Source organism: Carlito syrichta, unplaced genomic scaffold (assembly GCF_000164805.1).
Source record: "Carlito syrichta isolate Samal-C Ts95f unplaced genomic scaffold, Tarsius_syrichta-2.0.1 Scaffold303985, whole genome shotgun sequence".
NCBI lineage: Eukaryota > Metazoa > Chordata > Mammalia > Primates > Tarsiidae > Carlito > Carlito syrichta.
The window spans coordinates 110,233-130,693 of record NW_007248081.1 but is presented as its reverse complement, the minus strand read 5'-3'; the positions used below and the strand labels follow the sequence as shown (position 1 = coordinate 130,693).

General features: G+C 34.1%; 1 protein-coding gene across 5 annotated transcripts in view; it reads left to right on the top strand.

The window, feature by feature from the left end:
* DIAPH3 (diaphanous related formin 3) overlaps positions 1–20,461 on the top strand; it is a 398,317-nt gene that overhangs the window by 342,640 nt on the left and 35,216 nt on the right. For all 5 annotated transcript variants that reach the window (XM_008059267.1, XM_008059270.1, XM_008059269.1 and 2 more), the window contains 2 exons: positions 1,802–1,926; positions 9,921–10,085. In XM_008059267.1, coding sequence (XP_008057458.1) covers positions 1,802–1,926; positions 9,921–10,085 — 290 coding nt within the window. The remainder of the gene's footprint in view (positions 1–1,801; positions 1,927–9,920; positions 10,086–20,461) is intronic.

Sequence of the window (20,461 nt, the reverse complement as noted above, 5' to 3'; positions counted from 1 at the left end):
AGCACGTATTTACTTAATAAAAGGATTTTATGTGTTTTGGGGCCTTCATTTGTTTATCAGAAGTTGCAAAGTGTTAAGAACTATAAAAGTGACTAGCTGTGAGATTTCTTGGAAAATGCTCGAGGCAATGCTAATGAGACATCAGAAGACAGATCAAATGCTGGGGAGTAAGGGGGGGTCTTTTCTGGAGTGCAGATGAAATTTAAAAGAAGCAGAAACAACAGCATCAAAACAGACATCGTGGTTGTGGGTAACTGATGAGCAGACATAAAACTGAAAGAACAACACAGGAAATATGTGTTACCACCATGAGCTGTGTACAGCAAGATATTAGGGACATGAGTTACACAGATTGAATTAATACACTAAAGGCTACCATGATGGAAACATTTTATAGACCCTGTTTTCTGAGTTATTGTCTCAATTGTAAGAATCATAGAAAAGGGAATACTTGAGAACTAAAAAACTGCTGAGAAAGTATGTGTGAGTATAATTTCAGAATAGCGTCATCACAGTGGGAGCCAATGGTTAAAATACTATCTCTCTTCAGACACAACTATTTTATGTGGTTCTCTGAAGATTTCAGTCATTGGACTCATTAAACATGCCTGAGAAGTAGATTGCTAATTTTTATCTAATAAAAATTAAATTTTATTAAAAGCTATTAATAGCTATTAGAATAGCAAACATTATTTTGTATACAGCTAGGTAAAACAAAAACACTATTTCATATATTCTGTTGAACAAAGATTAAAAATTTTTTAAATTTTTTTTTTAATCTTTAAAAAAATTTTTTTTTTTACTCAATCCCATTTTCTTGAGCACTTAGATTACTTCAAAGGATAGTCCTATCCCTGTAGATGAAACTTGAATTACACCCATTCTTCGGGCTTAATTCAAATCCTGAAAATGGCAGATTACCTAGAATTACTGTATGCATTTTATAATGTTATTATATATAGTTATTCATTGATCAGCAGCAACAGATTTTTTTTTTTTTTTACTTAAATGTATATGTCCCTAAAGCAAATATATTTTTAAAAAGTTGTTTTGGGCCACTGTATGTTCTTTTTGTTGTTGTCTTTTTTCCTAGTGTCATATAACATGGACTATATAATTCACAACTTTGGCAAATGGTTCTTAATGTCTGTCCTACCAGGTGGGCATTGCATTCTGATAGTGCTGCCATGCCCTGGCTTACCATTTGTTCATCATGGGCACTCTGAGAGCAACTTTAAGTCTAAGAAGGAAAAATATCATTAGATAATAAATACAGAATGTGCTCAAGGTGTCAGTGAAGAAAGCTTGATGTTTGTCCGTTATTGTAAATGGCCGCTAATACCTTTTCTTTCTTGTTGTAGCTTAACCTGGACAATACACAGCAACTTTTCTCATCTTTTCTTTCTACTCCCTGTTTGAAAAATGTTAAAATTATGTTAAATATTTTAAAAACATAGTCTTTCTTTCGCCTCTCTGAATAGACTAATTATTTTGTAGCATTTTTAGTGGTCAGTACCTCTAATTTTAAACAAAACTTTCTTAAACGTGTTTTGTTCCTGTATGTGAGTATCTCTTGTATTTTGTCTTCTGTTTTAAAGACTCTCCTATTGAATTTCCTGTATAATTGGATTTAAAAATCAAAGGGTAAAAAAAAATAGAAATTCATCTTTCTTTTTCAATCATGAATTTTCTTATGTTATTAGGAGGTTCTTTTCCTCACAAATATTTTGTTTCTAGAGTGTTTTACCTTCTATATATTATAATTTCATCCTTTTGAGGCATTTAATATACTCTCTTTTAGTCTCTGTAGAAACGCTGGAAAAGAATTTGAAACAGATGGGAAGGCAGCTTCAACAGCTTGAAAAAGATTTGGAAACCTTTCCCCCTCCTGAGGACTTGCATGACAAATTTGTGACAAAGATGTCCATATCCTTTTGATATCTAAATAACCAAAGTCACTAGTCAACTAGAATTACAATTTATTCAACGGTTTAGGTGTATTTGCATAGCCAAAGATCTTTCTGTAGTGCCAAATTATAGAAGATTTAACCTTTGCCTTTTTGCAGGGAAATTTTTTAAGTATTTATTTGTCATGAATAATACTCACATGCATTCGTATTGATTTATATTCTTTTTTCCTTTTGATCAGCTTGGATAGTATGTTCTCTCATTTTTTCCCCCTTCCATATGCCTTATTTTTTTCTGCTGTTCATGATAAATTGAAAAGATATTAAAACTCAGTTTGAAGGCATTTGAATCTAAAGTCATGATGTGATTTAGGTACTTTTGAAATGTTTGACAAAGCAGATACAGACTTCATTCCCTCACAAACTGATATCACTAATCAGCTTAATTTCAAGAGTTGGCATATATTAGAAATTAACGTGTACTCCACAAAATGGAATATTTTCTTTAGACATATTACATGTTTCCAAAATCGAAATGGAGTTTATTGCAATCACTACTTGGATAGATATTCTTCTAATCCCAAGTTTTATACACACACACACACACACACACACACACACAGTTAATAGCATGAGGCTTATGTCCTATTTAATTTAAGGTTTCATTTGTATTCAATTATCTTTGTTATCACTAACTTTGTAGCTTAATCTCTAATGAGTAACTGAAGTAATAAACTTTTTTATTTCCTGAAACTAATGTTGAGTTGCTTTGCAAACCATTCTGTAAAATTAGAGACTGATATATTTTGTGTTGTAATAAAATACTTCTACAATGCATTATTAAAATCCCATATGGACTTCTGAATTCTATATGAAAGGACAACCCACTTCTAAAATGAGCTCTTGTAAATAGATATTCCTAATATTTTAAACTGAGGTACTTGAGTTAAATGGCTACTTTTCCTCTTTCTACCTCCTATCTTCTGAGATTTAGTGAATCACAAGATTAATATTTGGGTTGTCATAGATTTTATTGTATATGCATTTAGCTTAATTGTGAATTAGTTCAATTTTAGCCTCCTCCACTGTCTCTGTCGGGAAATATAAACATTTACTCCAGTAGCAATCAGTTCTGGCTAATGTGCTTGTTTTCTTTTGCATCTTCCCTCCCATTCAGGATGCCTTTATTACTGAACTAGATAAGGATTTTTCCTAAGAAAACTAAGGATGAAGTCTGTATTTCTCCACCAGTATCTCGTCATACCTTCTCATTTAACAAATACGCGTTTTAAAATAAATGTATTATTGCCGAGTTATATCACGTTCATCATTATTAGCTTTTCCCTCAGTCACTTTATAATGTTAACATGTTCATATGTGACAGATTGTTATTTTAATCATTAAATACTGTTAATTGAACTACTTGTTATTGTTCCCTGTAGATAGAAAGCAGTTTTGGGAATATTTTTACTTGCATGTAACTTCTGGAAGTACACCATGACTGCACTAATTATGAAGCTCAGGTTTATGGAACTAAGATAAATTTCTGAGCTCGGAGTCAAGGTTGTTGAATCCCACTCAGCAGACGATCTCAGGACATATTCATACTTGTATTTATGTGACACAAGAAGCTGAATAATGTCGGCTTCTTGAAAGGTATACAGCTAATAAAAAGTAACCAGCAGGAAATCAGAAACAGAAAGGATGATGCTTTGTTGGAAACAATTTTTCATTCTGAGTACAATTATACTCCATGGACAAGAAAGCTACTACATCCTGTCGCGAAATATCACAACCTAGAAGCCTCTAATGAACTGATTAACATTCATGTATCTCTTGGAAGTCAGATATATGAACAGTTGGTGCACTTTGCTATTGACAAAGCTTATAATCATAAATATTCTTTGCTGAGATTAGATTGCACTCGTTTGCTTTTCATCTTAGTTAGACATACCAGTTTCTAAGTAATTAAATTCATTCATTGTAAGGTTTTGTTTACTTTAATTAGGACTGACAACAAGTCAGATTTTGAATATTAAATGCATTTATACAGATCTTATTCAAGTGGCACATTGTGAGCTTCTTACATCTTACAAAGTTGAAGGATTTAGAAGCTAAAATACACAAGTAAAATGTATTGTACTAAAGTTTTTATTAAGATTCTAACTGTGTTTTTGGTTTAAATGCTTAGTAGTTGAAATACATATCAAATGTTTCGTTCATCAACCAAATCTGAAAGAATGTATTATTTAAGCTAAGGATGTATGTTACAGGTACATACCTAGTTTAAACATTCTTGCTTTAGTGAACCTTTATATAATCTGTTAATTGAAATACTTTAAATTATAATTATAAAGATATAATTATATCTTTTTGTTTCATGAAGTTTCACTGATAGCCCTCAGTTAGAGTATATTGTATTTTTATTCTTCTAGTGTTTGCTCACTCTTTACAGACACTGCTCTATATAAAAAATATGAATTCAGTACATTCTTTAAAAGACATACACAATTATTTTACATGCATTTCATTGACTTTTTAGTAATGGTTGTTACCTTCCAATTGCTAAGTCTGGTCAGAACCTTAATTAGAGTTGAATAGTTCCACAGTAAACACATACTTTAAAAATGAGAAACAAAAGTACGAGGTAGGGTCATTAGTATTGTCATACGTAAACTTTTGTATGTGTGGTGAGTGCACTTCTGAATCCTATCAGTGAGAAAATTATAAGAAAATGCCAGGATTTTGTCATGTAGTACTTGTTCCTTGCTTTTGACCTTTAAATTCTGTAATATTTCTTATTTTAAGCAAAATAACAAATAGAACTTAGAGCACTTCACTTGAAATTCTCATTGCACAAAATGCCTTTCCATTTTCCTACCACCTCTTCTGAGTCTTTTAGGGAAAACAATCATCTTACTAGACATTTTTATATTTTTATGTTTATTACAACTTGCATGACAAGTTACTTGACTCTTCCCCATATTACATTCTTTAGATTCCTTTATTGAAATCCCACTCTATTGTCACACTTTCTTGTTTTTCTACTGTATAGCAATGCATTAGGCACTTCTAAAATTACTGATTAAATGCTAAAACCATCCCAGTAAATCTATAAAAAGGAAGACTTATTAATAGCTATATTCTACAATGCATAACATCGAGTATTTTGCAGGTAAAGGAATACATTTTTCTTTAACTGGACTGTGGCTCGGAAGTAAAATAGAAGATTGGAATGGGTGAATGTAAATTTGTAATGCATGACTCAGGTCTAAGAGTGGATAATTGAGTGATTTATTTTAGCAGAATTTTCTTCTCTTGAATTAGTCTTCTTACCCTCTTTTCCTTTTCTTCTTTTGTTCTTCATTGCTTGCCTTTCTTCCACTTAACCTATTCTTTTTTTGTTTTTCAATGGTGAGGATTTGTTACAGTGGTATACTGTGTAAAGTTTAGTTTTGGGCTTCTGATGAGCCTGTCTCCCCTGCCCCCAGTGGTAAGCATGGTACCCAGTGGATGGCTTTGTATCCCTTATTCCCTTCTTCGTTTATCAGCGCCCAGTGTCTGTTGTTCCCATCCTTGGGCCTGTGTGTGTTCAGTGTTTAGTACCCACTTATGAGTGAGAATAGGCCGTATTCAGTTTTTTGTTTCTGTGATAGTTCACTTAGTATAATGGTTTCCAGCTGGATTCATATTACTGTAAAGGCCATTTTTTCATTCTTTTTTCTGACTTCATAGTTTTCTGTTGTGTATATGTACTACATAGTCTTTATCCAATCCATTTTCTTTTCTTTTTTTTTCTTTTTGGTTGGAATCTCACTCTGTCACCCAGGCTGGAGTGTAGTAGCATGCTCATGGCCATCACAGTCTCGACCTGCTGGGCTCAGGCAATCCTTCTGCTTCAGTTTTCCTAGTGGCTGGAACTACAGGCACGTGCCACCATGCCTGGCTATTATTATTATTATTTTTTGATTTATTGTAGAGATGAAGTCTCGCCAAGTTGCCCAGGCTGCTCTTGAACCTGTGGGCTCAGGGAATCCTCTCACCTCGACCGACCTGCCAAAGTGCTGGGATTATAGGCGTGAGCCACTGCACTCGACCCAGGTCATTTTCTGTGGGCGTTTTGGTTGGTTCCACGATTTTGCTATTGTGAATAGTGCTGCAATGAACATGCAAGTGCAGTTGTCTTTTTGGTAGAGTGATTTATGTTCTATTGGGTATATTCCCAGAAGTGGGATTGCTGAGTTGAATGGTGACTCCATTTTTAGTTCATTGAGAAATCTTCAAACTGCTTTGTATAGGGGTTGAACTAGTTTACATTCCAGCAGTGTAGGAGTGTTTCCTTTCCTCCACTTCCTCATCAGCATTTGTTGTTTTATTGACTATTTAATAATAGCCATTCTGACCAGTATGAGATGGTATCTCATTGTGCTTAATCTATTCCTAACAAACTTTTAAGACTAAGGTTCAATATTTTGCTCTTAATCCTTTATGAATCCTCTCATTTATAGTAATCTTTTCTTTTTCTGAAGGCTTAATACCTTTGCAATAGAGTGCTACACAACTTTCTCACTGCTTCTTGCAGTCATGCCTGGGTTGTTTAGTCAGTCTCACCTTCTTACCCAGGATTTCCACAACTACCCAAACTGTCACTCTATAGAACAGCATAAACTTTCACTTTCTTCATCATACTTATCACTGTGTGAAAATCCCACGCATTTACTTACTATTTGCTTCCATATTCTAGGATGTATGTTTTATGATAGCAGGGACTTTGCCTATCTTGTTAACTACTGTTTTCCCTAGTGCCCAGAAGAGTGTCTAGAATACTTAGGAGCTATACTGAGTGCCTGGCTGGATCCTGGGCACTTAAGGTCTATGACATGGGACCATTTAAAACTGATCTTTGTAAAGTGTGTTAATGGAATTCATGGGCATCCTTAGTGGCAAGAGTGTAATGATGACAATATGAACTAAGTGTGGAATATATTTGTGGTCAGTGGTTTGGTAGTGACCAGTACTGGCAGATTAGAATTTCAACTCTTAGTTGTGCTCCTTAGTTGGCCACAACTAAACACTTGTTGTTCAGTGTATGTGAACAAAGACGTAGTTATTCCCTTTCCAATGGAAGAATTGGATTGATTACGGTGATTCAAGTAGAAATTCATGAGAATTTGGTCTTAGTCATGGTAAAGGAAAATTAAATAGACTTCTCTAAACATCAGGGAACTGAATATATTTCAATATTTTTGTAATGAGTTTTATCAAATGTTTGTTTAGTATCTCACATGTTTCTCCAAAGCTCTTGACAAATGTAGAACTTGATGATGGAGGAAAAAAAATAATTAAACTTCTGGGCATTAATTTGACTATTTTCAAAATTGTTTTAGTTTAACCACAATTTACTGTTCTTGTGAGTAATTTCAGTTATTCAAAATTCCATTCCTTTGGGTGCAAATTGTTTCATAGATAACAATTATTTAAAAAAACACAATTTCTAGTTTTTAGAACAAAACTTTGTCATTTCCAGGGTTATAGCTCTTGGTCATTTTTCTATCATATCTTTTAGTAGAATTATACTTCTTTTTTTCTAAGTATGCACAGATATATTTCTGATGTTTCATTACTTGTGATTCTTACTTGAAAATCTAAAAATTATTGCTTTATTTTAACCTGTTTACCAAATGGATTTTTGAGAATGGGTGTATTTCCAGGTATTAGGATACAGTTTGTATTTATTGTATTTATATTTGTGAAGTGCCTGTTAAAATGTAAAGCCATAGAAGCAGCGTTGAGACAGAAAAGCGATAGCTATAGAACCAGACAATTAGAGACACCCATTGAAATGGTTTCTTTAATCTATTGTCTAGGATATTCCCAGGGTCTCTGTTAGCTCTTAATATTACATGCATTTTTATGGATAGAAGTTTCATGACTTTTCTTCAGACTTTTGAACACACCTGTTACCCTTCCCACCAAAAGTTAAGAAAACTGGCACTAGGATGAAATAAGTAATAGGCACCAATATAGTTGCAGATGGTTAGGCTTCATACAGCTAAGAAGGTAGAACACAGCACCTAGAGAATGGGCTGGCAGTCAGAGGTGACCACCCTTGCCAGAAATGTGGCAAGAACAAGACACTACTAAGGAGTTAGACTAGAGGAGAGAAATCACAAGTTAAATCACAACTTTTAGATTTGGGCATTAGAATATGCCAGATGAACTTCCCGAAGAGTACCATGGACTACAAATTTAGTGTTTCCAGCATGCAAGTGCTATGTTTCCATACTCGTAGCTATAGAGATTAGAGAAGAAAGCTTCATGGGAGAGGAAGAATTAAACAAATCCTTCAAGCATAGGGTTGGACAAGAGAAGCCAAAAAAACTAGTTTCTCTTTTAAATAGGAGTTAAAAATATATAAAAATTCATGTGGATAGATTCTCTATCTGGGACATAAATAGTTTTAGGCGACAGTTTATAGATGGACTAGGTAAACCTATTTATAAATTGGTGATTTCTGAATGATTATTTTATGTTACAAAATAATCACATTTTATTTAATGATAGTTTTTGAATGCATTTTACATGTGACTTTTATTTACATTAATTCACTGTATCTACAGCTTTTCATGGATATTGATAAATTGTTTGGAAGTCTGTCTTGTTTGACTCTATTCTTATGATTTTTTGTGACTTTGTGGTTTGACTAATTCTATAAAATCTTCTGTTGTTTATCCAAGAATTACAAAATGGTATCATCTTTATACGCATCAATCACTAGCACTACTAAAGATCTGGATTCCAGAAAATATAAGGAGAAACTTTACTATTAAGAGGAACATAAACTGAGCCACATACGTGTTAAATTAATCTTCTTGATTTCAGTGTCTTTTGAATTATGACATCTTAAGTAAAGACAAGAACACTTCTCTGTGTGTGGTTGTAACTTTTAATAATGTAACAGATAGAAGAAATCCCATATCATTTTTCCAGGAGAAGTTAGATCATTAAATTATTTATATTATGCAAAAAGTTTTTGTTTATTTTCAAGTCGGAGTCTTACTCTGTCACCCAGGCTCACGGCCACCACAGCCTCAACCTGCCGGTTTCTGGTGATCCTTCTGCCTCATCCTGCCAAGTAGCTGGAACTACAGGTGTACGCCACCATACCCGACTAATTATCTTTTTGATTTATTGTAAAGACGAGGTCTCACCAAGTTGCCCAGGCAGGTCTTGAACCCTAGGCTCAGGCAATCCTCTCACCTCCGCTTCCCAAAGTACTGGGAGTAAAGGCATGAGCCACTGGCTAAAGTTTGTAATTTAACTTTAAGAAATTTTTTTTTGTTTGCTTTTAGAACCTTAATAACATTTAAATTTTAAACAACTGGGAAATAATACTATGAGTATTATATATACTATTAAATGCCCATTTTTCTATGAACTTTTCATGTTTTAACTCATTTAGTCTTTGCACCAGCCCTATAAGATAGATGATATTATTACTCCTAATTTACAGATGAGAAAATTGAGTTAGGAGACATGAAGGCACTTGCCCTCAGGCACACTACTGCCAAGTGTAGGAACGGGAAAATGATCCCAAGTTGTTCAATGACTATACTGTTGATTTCACTGTCATTGCAATTACTTAACTGCAACTAATGCACTATAATTTTGAATCATATTACATGTTTTGTATAATATATGTATTACTATGATAAAGTAGAAGAATATTTTTCTTGAACTCAATTAGTTAACATAAATATTAAATATATAAATATTAAATATATAAATATTTGTGTTTTCTGTTAATTTTTTGCAAAGTTAATAAGAAATGGAGTTTAAGATTTCTTCACTGAACAGTGTAGACTTACTTTAGGAATGGTTAGCTGTTAGAAGTAATTTTAGAATTTTGAGGATGTTATAAAGATAGCTGTTAGACTAAAACATTGGATTCATAGAAATTTTCCCCCTCAAGCATTACTTTGTAAATTTCAGAATACCTTAACTATAGCATACAGCTTTGTTATCCATGCAAAAGAACAAAATGAGAAACTTTCCAAGTTACATGAAAACATGGAAAAGTTATACCAGAGTCTAATGGGATACTACGTCATTGATGTGAAGAAGGTGTCCGTGGAAGACTTTTTTACCGATTTGAATAACTTCAGAACCACATTCATGGTATGGTAAAATTTTTAATTTGTTTTTTAAAAAGCATTTTTATTTATACCACCTTGTCTATTCTACTTTTATTTCAGTATTTTATTCCACTCTTTTTTTTTCTGTACGAAAGCCTACCTTTTCTGATGTTGAAAGTTAGCTTTAAAATTTCAGATTTTAAATCTATTGAAAAATATGTGGTTTGTTCTCTTTTTGGCCTCTCCAACAGTAAGCCGTAATCAGACATTTTGATTGAAAAAGTGACAAATTCTGTAGTTCTTCATAAAGACTACCCTTCTGGCTGATTGCAGAGCACTTTTGTAATAAGCTTTTGGCTATGAATTTGTTTCTTTATACTTAAGATCAATTTGTATTTTTGTGACATAATTTTATCAAATTCCATGCAGTTCTTATGGCTTTTTTTTTCTTTTCTTAATGCATTGTACAGTACGCTACATGCAATTTGCCTTTGAATAGATTTTACATTCGTAGGGTTTCTTTTAGATACTTTAATAGGGAGGTCAGGTCTTTGATGTGGAATCCTTTCATTTAGGCATTAAAAAGATCTTTTGAAAAGTATTAGCTGATTAGATGGGGAGAAGAAAAAAACCACACACATATTAAAGTGAGAAGGCATTGTTACCTCCCTAGGGAAACTGGTGAAACATTCCTACAATGAAAACTGTTATTCTTAATAGATGGGTAAGTCATTTCTGTATTTCAGCAAATGTTTGTGGGGATTAAAAAGTTTTGCAGTGTAAAGAAAAAGAAGGTTGAATTAAAAGAGTTGGTTATTTCTAATCTCAGAAAAACTTTATTGCTGAGTTTATTGGACTTGGTTTTACTTCCTTAGCTATGATTAGATAGCTTTTTAATAAAAACACAGTATTTTAATGTGAAACTGTGTAGAAAATGCACATTAGTTCACCTAGTTCTTGTTTATTTTCTCCACAGATTCTTTGTATTTCTGGTACTTTTTTCACTACCAGAAATAAATTTGGTTAGTAAATATATTTGTGTCACATACTCCACAATATATTATTTTAAGTTTCATAATGTTTTATGAGGCAACTTGACGTAGTGGAAGTAGTAAAGGTTTTGCAATCTGAGACAGCCAGGTTTGCATTCTATACTAGATATGTGGCTGTGAACACATAAAACCTTCCTAAGCCTCAGTTTCCATTTTTGTTTTTTTGTTGTTGTTATTTTTTTAAGGTTGTTAATTCCTTCCTCATCAAAATTTTTTAGTGTTAAATGAGATAATATAAATCAAATGTTTATTTTATCTCCTGACACATGATTGTTGCTCAATAAATTATTATACAGTAAAGGGTTAATTCGGTAGGCTTAGGGAACCCAACCTCTACACATTCTAAAGAAAGGACTGGCTTTTGACTGGCTCCTGAGAGGACACCTGTTCCCTTAGTAATATTCTGCCTGAGCAGGGTCTTTTTATGGACCTGGGACTTTGGTCCAGCCTAGCTAGGTTTGCTAACAGTTTGATTTATGGTGAGCACCTGATTTTGTGCACTAGGGCTCTGGATTGCATTGTGTCGTTTTTGACTTCTTGAGGGACTGGAGATTGAACAGCTCAGATCAGTCACACAGGCAGTCCATGCCTAAGTGATGGACTCCCAGTGAACACCAAGGTCCGGGGAGCCTTCCTGCATGGCAGTACTTTGCACATGACGTCACGTGTTTTGGGATAATGAAGTTCTATCTGTGGGACTCCCTTGAGAGAGGACAGCTAGAAGAACAGACCTGGTTTTTCCTGGACTCTGTTCTGTCATGTGTGCTTTTTTCCTATTGATGTTAATCTGGATGCTCTTGCTGTAATAAACCATGACAGTGAGTATAATGACCTTATTAAGTTCTGTGAGCTTTTCCAGCAAATCATAAAACCTAGGATGTCCTTTAGGACCTCTGACCAATTTTGCATAAAGTATAAAACAGATGTATGAAGTGACAATACCTTTCATATATTGGGTATTTCTATGAAAACTTAGGAGATGTCTTATGTATACATATTTAGGAGAAATGTCCTACATATATTCATCTCAGCCAATCTGCATAGTGATTCTACAGCTTTTCACCGTTACTATCCTTTACGGAAGATGAAGAAGCTGAGGCCCAGAGACATTATGCTAGACACTCTTTAGCATAATGTTCCACTGGCTGAAAATGGTGGAACTGGAGTTTAAGCCCATGCACCCTTTCCCAAGCCGGTACTCCTAACTGTTGTGTCATGCTTTGCCTCCCATACTCTGTGGTTTGTGTTCCATTTTACAAGTAACAGCACTGGCATCTGGGGATTTTCTTGTGAGACCAAGCCCATATTGTTTGTAAGTGATTAAAGTTGGGATTTGAATCTAGATCTAACTCCAAATCTTCCCAAGATCTAAAAGAATTAGAGGGCTTTGGGCCTTCTGTGGGTGAGCTGGCCTTTTGTTACCAATGGTTGGTCAGAGGCAGAAAAGAATTTGAATGGCAGGCCTCAGGAAGTAGGCAACAGAGTGAAGCGTCTCTGTGTCAGAGTTGCATGGCTCCTGGGAAAAACTGCTTCCACACACATGTTCGTGTACACACAAAGTTAAAATTGCTAGGACTAAGTATGAAAACGTTTCATCTAAATAAAACAAAGAAGACATTTTCTTTAGGATAAAACAGCATACGGAAGACTGGAAGGGAAGTGGTTGTATCAGGTGGTGAGATTTCACACAGGTATTTTATTGTTCTCTTCTATTTTTATTTCTTTTTGGCCAGTATGGTTACAATGCTTGAATTTTAGACAGAACATAGCTTTTAAAAGTCTAGAGTTTTAATATTAGCAAGAACTGTTGACAAATAAATGCCTTGTCAGAGCCTTCTTATCTCCTAGGTTGCACTTCCATATTATTTGACTTCGGAAACTGAGCTAATGTGAATGAATGGATATGGAATATTAGGTCTGCAGCTCTAGATGTAGACATTTAATTTGTCGGAGGTCTGTTCTGGAAAGCAACATTTGATACAGCAGGCAAAATATTTACTATAAACATACTGTTAACATATCTCCATTGTTGTTCATTCACTGGCATTCAGGTACAATCCTGGTCATAGATGAGCAAATTTTAACATGGAATGATGGTCCATTTTTTATTACATGTAGTTAAACCACTGTCCTCACTCTGATTCCCTTCCCCCATGATGGCAGCTTTCCATGGAACATTTTCTCTGGAGTTCAGACCCCTGTACTTCCTGTTTCTTGTGCACACCTGCCATACTTGGCCTGGCTACATTGTTGTACTCACCCTTGTGATCTCTGCTCAGACCTTTTCTCCTCTAGTAAGATCTGTGTCTATCTTATTACCTTTGAGTCTCTAGTGCAATTTATGGCATATAATAGATACATTTGTTCTAACAGTCAATGGGTGACATGCTTTAATAACTAACCGATATCATGTCAACTGTGTCTGGAGCTGTATTCACTCATTTAATCCTTACAGCAGCAACCAGATGTGATATACGTACTGTTGTTATCCCCATTTTTCAGATGATGAACTGAGGCACAGAGAGATCCTGACTTGCCCATCATTATACAGCTAGCAAGTAGCTAAGCTGCCTCCCGGCTGTCTGGCTCCAGAGTCTGCCATATGTGACAGAACTGTGTTAATGTCTATTCAACGTCAAGTTGCTGCAGCTGTTTCGAACAGGCCTAATTGATACCTCCCCCAAAAGTTTTTTTAAAAAAAAAAATGACCATATTTATTTGTAACAATAGTTGAGTTTATAAAAATAATGTATCCAAAAATATGTATAATTTAGAGTTGTCTCAGAATTTAAACTTAAGCATTTAAAGGCTGGCAATTAAAAGTTTTTAACTAAACCTTTGACTAGCTAGGATCTCACAACTAATTTGTATATATATAGCTCTTCAGATTCTTTTTTTCCTTCTGTGAGAACCTTGTTACAATAGCTAAAGAAGAAACATCTGTTCCAGACTGCTGCCTCCAGCCATGTAGACCAAAGAGGAGAAGTTTCAAATCTTGTAGCTACTCTGAGGAACAGCTGTTTATTTTGACAGCAGTTTAACTCACCCCTCTTCTAGTTGAGAATTCTCAACTGGGAATAAATTTTTGTTATTTTTTTTCTTAATCTACTATAAATAATGTGCTGGGAGTGATTCTATTTAGAATTACTATAGCTCTCTAAGAAATAGGGAGTAAGTCTGCACTGAAATTTATTTAGCTTTATTTTTGTTATCATCAACAGAACAAAACCCAAATCACTGCCCCTGACTGTCCTTGGCTGGACCCTGTGCTCAGTGCTCTGCATGGTGTCCCACCTCATCTTCATGATGTCTTTTGAGGTGCAGGAGGTGAAGGAGCTCCTACCTTGCAGAGGTGCTTTCATGGTTGGAGGGCTGAGACCCAAGGGAAGCCTTCTTCGTGGCCTGCACCTTATAAAACTGCAGGCACACTGCTGCTGAAAGAATTTGCAGAAAAAATGAGGATTGGCATTCTTAAGCATGCGTTGATGACTTAGTGGAGAGAATCAGCATAGGCATACTTTGTTTTCTTACTCCTTGGTGAAATAACTTTATATTTACATTGATAGGTTTATGAACAAGAATGTTTTCTGATTTGGTTCTATTTCAAAGCATGAAGTGTCCACTTTTAAAATTAGAAGACTATTAATGTAAAGCCTGATTTCTGGAGTGAGGTGAAGGATAGAGTCAGCAAGTTTCTGTAATAGGTCTTCATTTCCTATAGGATTTGTGTGAAGATAACATTCACTGGAAAAACTAGGTGGAAATATCTGACGTCACACTAAAGGCTGAGTGTTGTGCTTTTTTTTTTTTCCCCGAGTTGGGTTCCCATTCTGTCACCCAGGTTGGAGTGCAGTGGCACAATCACTGTCAACCGCAGCCTCGACCTACTGGGCTTAAGTGGTCTTTTCACCTCAACCTCCTGAGTAACTGGAACTATAGGTATGCACTACTATGCCCTGGCTAATTTTTAAATTTTTTTGTAGAAACCAGGTCTTGCTATGTTGCCTAGGCTGATCTTGAACTCCTGGGCTCAAGCCATCCTCCCACCTCAGCCTGGGATTACAGGAGTGAGCCACCATGCTCAGCCCTGTCCTTTGTGTTTAAACCTAATTTTCCTGTCTAGTTGGTCACTGTGGCCTTGAAGCATAATGTATGTCCTGTTCTTACTTCCCATTCATATGAATTTCTCTCCAGTTATTTTCACTCAGATAACTTGAAATACATGGCTTCTTCCTTAATACTCTCATTTCTTATCCTGGTGATGCTTCTCTCTCTCTAATCATTGAAAGTTCTTTTGTTGTTCTCTTTCTTTATCCAAAACACACCTAGCTCCTTAAGCACTGATACCTTATTGTTTTGCTTAACATCTCATCTTAAAGAAATATTTCCTAATGCTGTCACCTCTTCAAACTCCTTTTTTTCTTGTCTCCTTACAGACAGCCTGTTTCAGAAGAATTTTTCTACCAAATTATACTTATTAAAAATGTGTCATTTTTCTATTTTAATTAGACATGTAACTGCTACATGGACCCTTGTGGGTTTGCAATATAAGATATTTCCACATAGATAAAATTCTTTTTGATTTGCGTAGCTTTTTCTCTGAGCACATGACATTTTCTGTTGGACTCTTAAAGTATTGAAAAAAACCACCAGACATCCTTTTTTTATTAAATAGTTTCCAAGACCCTGAATATCTGGAAAACCCAATTTGTGGTTAGAATTTAAAGGGCAACAAAATATCCCTGCCTTTAAGGGGATGACTATTGCACACACAAAAAGTAGCGCAGCATTATACTGTATTTTTTTATTTTTTGTATATGGGTATACACATAGGTGCCGAACTTTGTGGTTATTTTATTTTCTAGTTTGTAACATCCAGTTTTTTCTTCCCCGAGCTTTAGTTCCCACATATAACGCCCATCTGAATTATGTGATGACAACCAAAGACAGAAATAGTTAGCTCTGATTTCTTCAAGTCTCAAGTCACTGATGAATTCTGCCTGTGAAGTTTTGCTGTTTGCCTCACTCATGGGACAACAGCAGCGGTTGGGCTGCAGCCTTTGGCATCAAAGTTCCAGGGGTTGAGGCCTAACTCTAGATTGTTTGCAATATGACTATAGACAAATTGCTTACCTTCACAGATGATAACAGCAAGTGTTTCTTAGAGATATCGTGTTTTAAAGATCAAATGACATAATGTACCTACTCCCTCAAAACAAGTAAACTATCTGCAAATAGTAGAAGTATAATAATTTTGCATTTGCCATCCTATTATATTAAGATCGGTACTTTAGGTATTTTATCCCTTAAAATTTTAAAATTTTATGCTTCTGTATAGAGTACTGTGAACTGAATAAATAGCTGCTTATTTCTCATATATAACTCTGTCTTTAGATTACTTCTGTTTTGTCAAGGTTACGTTTCATCCAGTTAAAGATTTGTCATTCTATTTGCAGGCTTTAAGTCAGTTTTTGGTTTAGACAATTGAAATCTATGTAGTGAACAAATATAAAATCAATTACAAACTCATTTAATCTTGCTTATCTGTTGATCAAATATAATTTATTATTCTGAATTCTCAGACTGAAGAGGTGCCAAACAAAAATAAAATCATCTACTAGGAGGGTATTTCTATTGTAAAATTTTTTGATAAGGAGGACAGCCAGAAATAAACTCACTTTTCAAATCATTTAAATTGCACAAATTTGATGCTGTCAACTCCAAATACTATTTGTGCTGACTACTATATGGATCAACTAGATGATCAACAGTAGCATCAAAGCACTAAGCATTTCCTATGTGCTCCTGAAATCTTGTAGATTGACTCATTGTATGCTTTTAGAGGAAGGAAAATCGTGTACGATTCCTATGGCTGAGTGTTGAACCAGCTTGTGCAATTATATAAGTAAGGAAGATTCTTCTATCTGTGCTTCTCTTGGTGGGCTTTCAACTTTAAAATTGTATTTGGTGTCTTTTCACGTAAGACATGTCTTCATTATACCTTCGTTATTCTGAGATCATACTTATAGCTGTAATGCTCCAAACCTAGAGAAAAATATATATTATAACTATAGGATTATTTTTCTTATTCTTTTTTAGTATTTGTTTATTTAAAGAATTAGATCTATTTCAGGTGCTGACTATTTTGAGTTTACAACTTTGGAAATAATTTAATTCTAATAGATTCCCCTAATCCTTATTCTTTTCACAATAAAAATAGACCTAGACTAATTGGCTGGTTTTGTTTTCTTTACTGATAAGATTTATTCTTACTAAGCATTGCTCAGTAGGATAATAAATGCATTTAACTGACAGGTTCTGTATGATTAAGTGACTGATAATTTTTATTTCCCTTTTACATTTTAGCATTTTGTTTGTTCACTGAAATAATATAGCAAAAGTTAAAACTGGATTATTCTGATATAATAATAAGAACAGTAGGTTGATAGCAGAGAAAAAAGTCAACTAAATAATACATGATAATAAGATATATTGGTTCATGTGCTTGAAATGGTGACTGTAAACTAGAATAGCACAAACAAAAATGTGTAAAATGTCATGTCCTTTGTAAAGTAAATGCAGTGGTTTCTTCCATATTATTCTCATATATACATAGAGAAAAGGTAGAGCAGAGAGCGCACACTATTAGCTTAAGGCTATTTTTCCATGTTATGTTTTCAACCTAATTAGGTTCACGTTGTAGGGTCTTTTTTGGATGTGGTGATTAGTGGTAGCTCAGAAAAAATGCTGCCTTACCACAAGCCTACCTTTAGCCAAAGGTGGCTGTCATCTTGTGCATAGATAGCGAGCTGGTACATATGTAACCTCATAATTGGCAGAGTAAAAGAGTATTCTTAAAGTATTTCACTTCAGAACACAGGGGGAAGGGAACACTCAATGGAAAATCAAATTATACTCTGGAAAAATCTTAATTATGAACATTTCATGCTTTATTAAAGAAATGTTGAGTTGGTTGAAGTACCTCATGTTTGAAAGTATTGCAACAAACTCACAGCAAAGTGATGAAAGGTCAGTAATGTTATATCTCTGATGAGTTAGTAAGTTACTGTTGTTTTATCTGAGACTGACTTCACAGTAAAGAGCAACTTCAGCTGAAACAGTTTAATCATCAGCACCTGCATATCCTTTGGGACACTCTAGTTTGTTCCTCAAAGCACAGCTTCCCATTTTTCATAAGTTTCACGGTCATCAACTAATAACAACTTGTATTGAATGTTACGATGATGAATTGTTTGTGCCAGAGCATAGTATCTCATGCTCTTCTATTCTCCTTGATAGCATTTTTAATTGTTTTCATAATACTAGAAAAATTAATTTGATTAATTTTACTGTCATTCTAGATTTCTTTCTAAAGCATCTGCCTTGTAATTATTATAAATAGAACTTTCTAAGAATAAACTTATTCCACAAAGTTGTTATAGCTCATTGTTTATTTTTAACACTTGGGAAAATAGTTTTACATTTAGTTACCAAAGAAAGTAATTTTAATGGATAACTGACAAGTAGATCACATACTTTTTATATTCTCCAAGAATTTTGTGATAGTATTAATTTTTAAAAAATCATTTTGTCATCTGTCCCATTATGATAATATGTATAAAAATATAGGAATATATATTAAATATTTTTAAAACATTAAAATATTTCCATTTATGTCTGGAGATGAAGCCATCAGGAGTTTCTAGAAAGCAGTCATTAAGTATGGTGGGTCATTGTCTGTTCTCCAGGTTCAGGGAGCTCCAAGCCAAGCATAGTGGGATACGCTGGACCTCTCCATGGTGTTGACTTTGAGAAAATCAGCCTGTTTCCATGAGGCCTAGTACTCATTCCCCTGGGAAAGCATGGTGATTTAAGTTGAGTTTGTCTAGTTCCATTTTAGAAACTTGAGACAAAAAATTGAATACTTAGGAAAAAGCAAAAATTTTTGAATTTTGTAAATCCTGTGCTAAAGAGATCTCTGGCTTATACAGCTTGTGTATCCATTAATGTTGAAAGAAATATAACTCTGAACAAAAAGACGTTTATAAATTTTTCAACTTTTTTTTCAGATATAAAATCTCTACTAGTTTTCTAAGTCAAAAAATGTTGAAAAATAATTGAGTTGGGTCAATGAAGCTATTTAAATGAGCTAAGACTCAGAAATAGAGATCAAGTACAATAAAAAAGTCAGGATCTTTGGCAGTTTATTTATATTTAATACTATCATTTTATGATTTATTGCAATTTTATAACATAAAATGAGACTGATATATCTGTCAAGTAAAGTCATAATCTGGAATATAGATGATAACTTTTTGGGGGGATAAGGGGAAAATGCAAATTTATATTTAAGATTTTTCTTTTGGAAAAATATAAAAGAAATGTTAATTGCATCATTGTACAGTGTTTTGAGTTAATTTACTAGGAATGTCTAATTTCAAGTGCAAGCAAGCAATGCTTTGCTGGAGAAAGCACAGGAAAGTAAACTCACTTTTTTTTCCAGAATGAAATTTCACAGCACACATCAGATTTAGGAGTATTAAAAACAATGTGCATATGTATGTAAATTAAATCTTCAGAGGTATGGAAGCTAGACTTGAGGTTGGAAACTGTATCTTGCCTTCCACATTTAATTCACTGTTCACTCTAGCTTTCCTGCCAAGTAGTGCAGCCTGTATTGGATGCCACCATTTTACTCCTAATCAACTCAGTGTACCAATGTATTCCAGCAGCTCTGAATAGAAAGCATTTATATTCTCATAGGAACTATGAAAATTGGCACTCCCCCGTATGGTTGATGGCAGCATATATAATTGATATAAGCTAGAAGCGGCTCTTTTTTGAATTGTAGTTGGATAAATGTGTTTGAATCCTTTGATTAATGATATTGTAACAATAATGAAAATTAAAGTTGTTATAGTAATGAAAGAATATTAATATTTCTTAATATTTATATAGGAATACCATTTATATGTGTCAAGTGACAAAGCAAGCCATTTATTGTATTAACTCATTTAATTCTTAAAATATCCCTGCATAGTAGGTACTGTTTTACTCATTTTACAATAAAGGAAACTGAGATATAGTCACACAGCTATTTAGTGCTAGTTATTTAAACTAAACAACGTAACTTCAGATCTCACCCTCTTGCCATTGTACTGTCATTGTAACATGCAGCAATAAGCTCTGACAGATTTATTTTTATAATTTCTAAAAGTGGTGAAATGTCATGACTTCGTTGTATTTTTGAAGACATTCTTCATCTTCACTTCCACAAACTTTTTTTGAGTGCTTGCTCAGTACTGATTTGATATGGCTGTCCGGTCATCTTTAAAAAAAAAAAATTGGGGGTTCTAAAACATGTGTT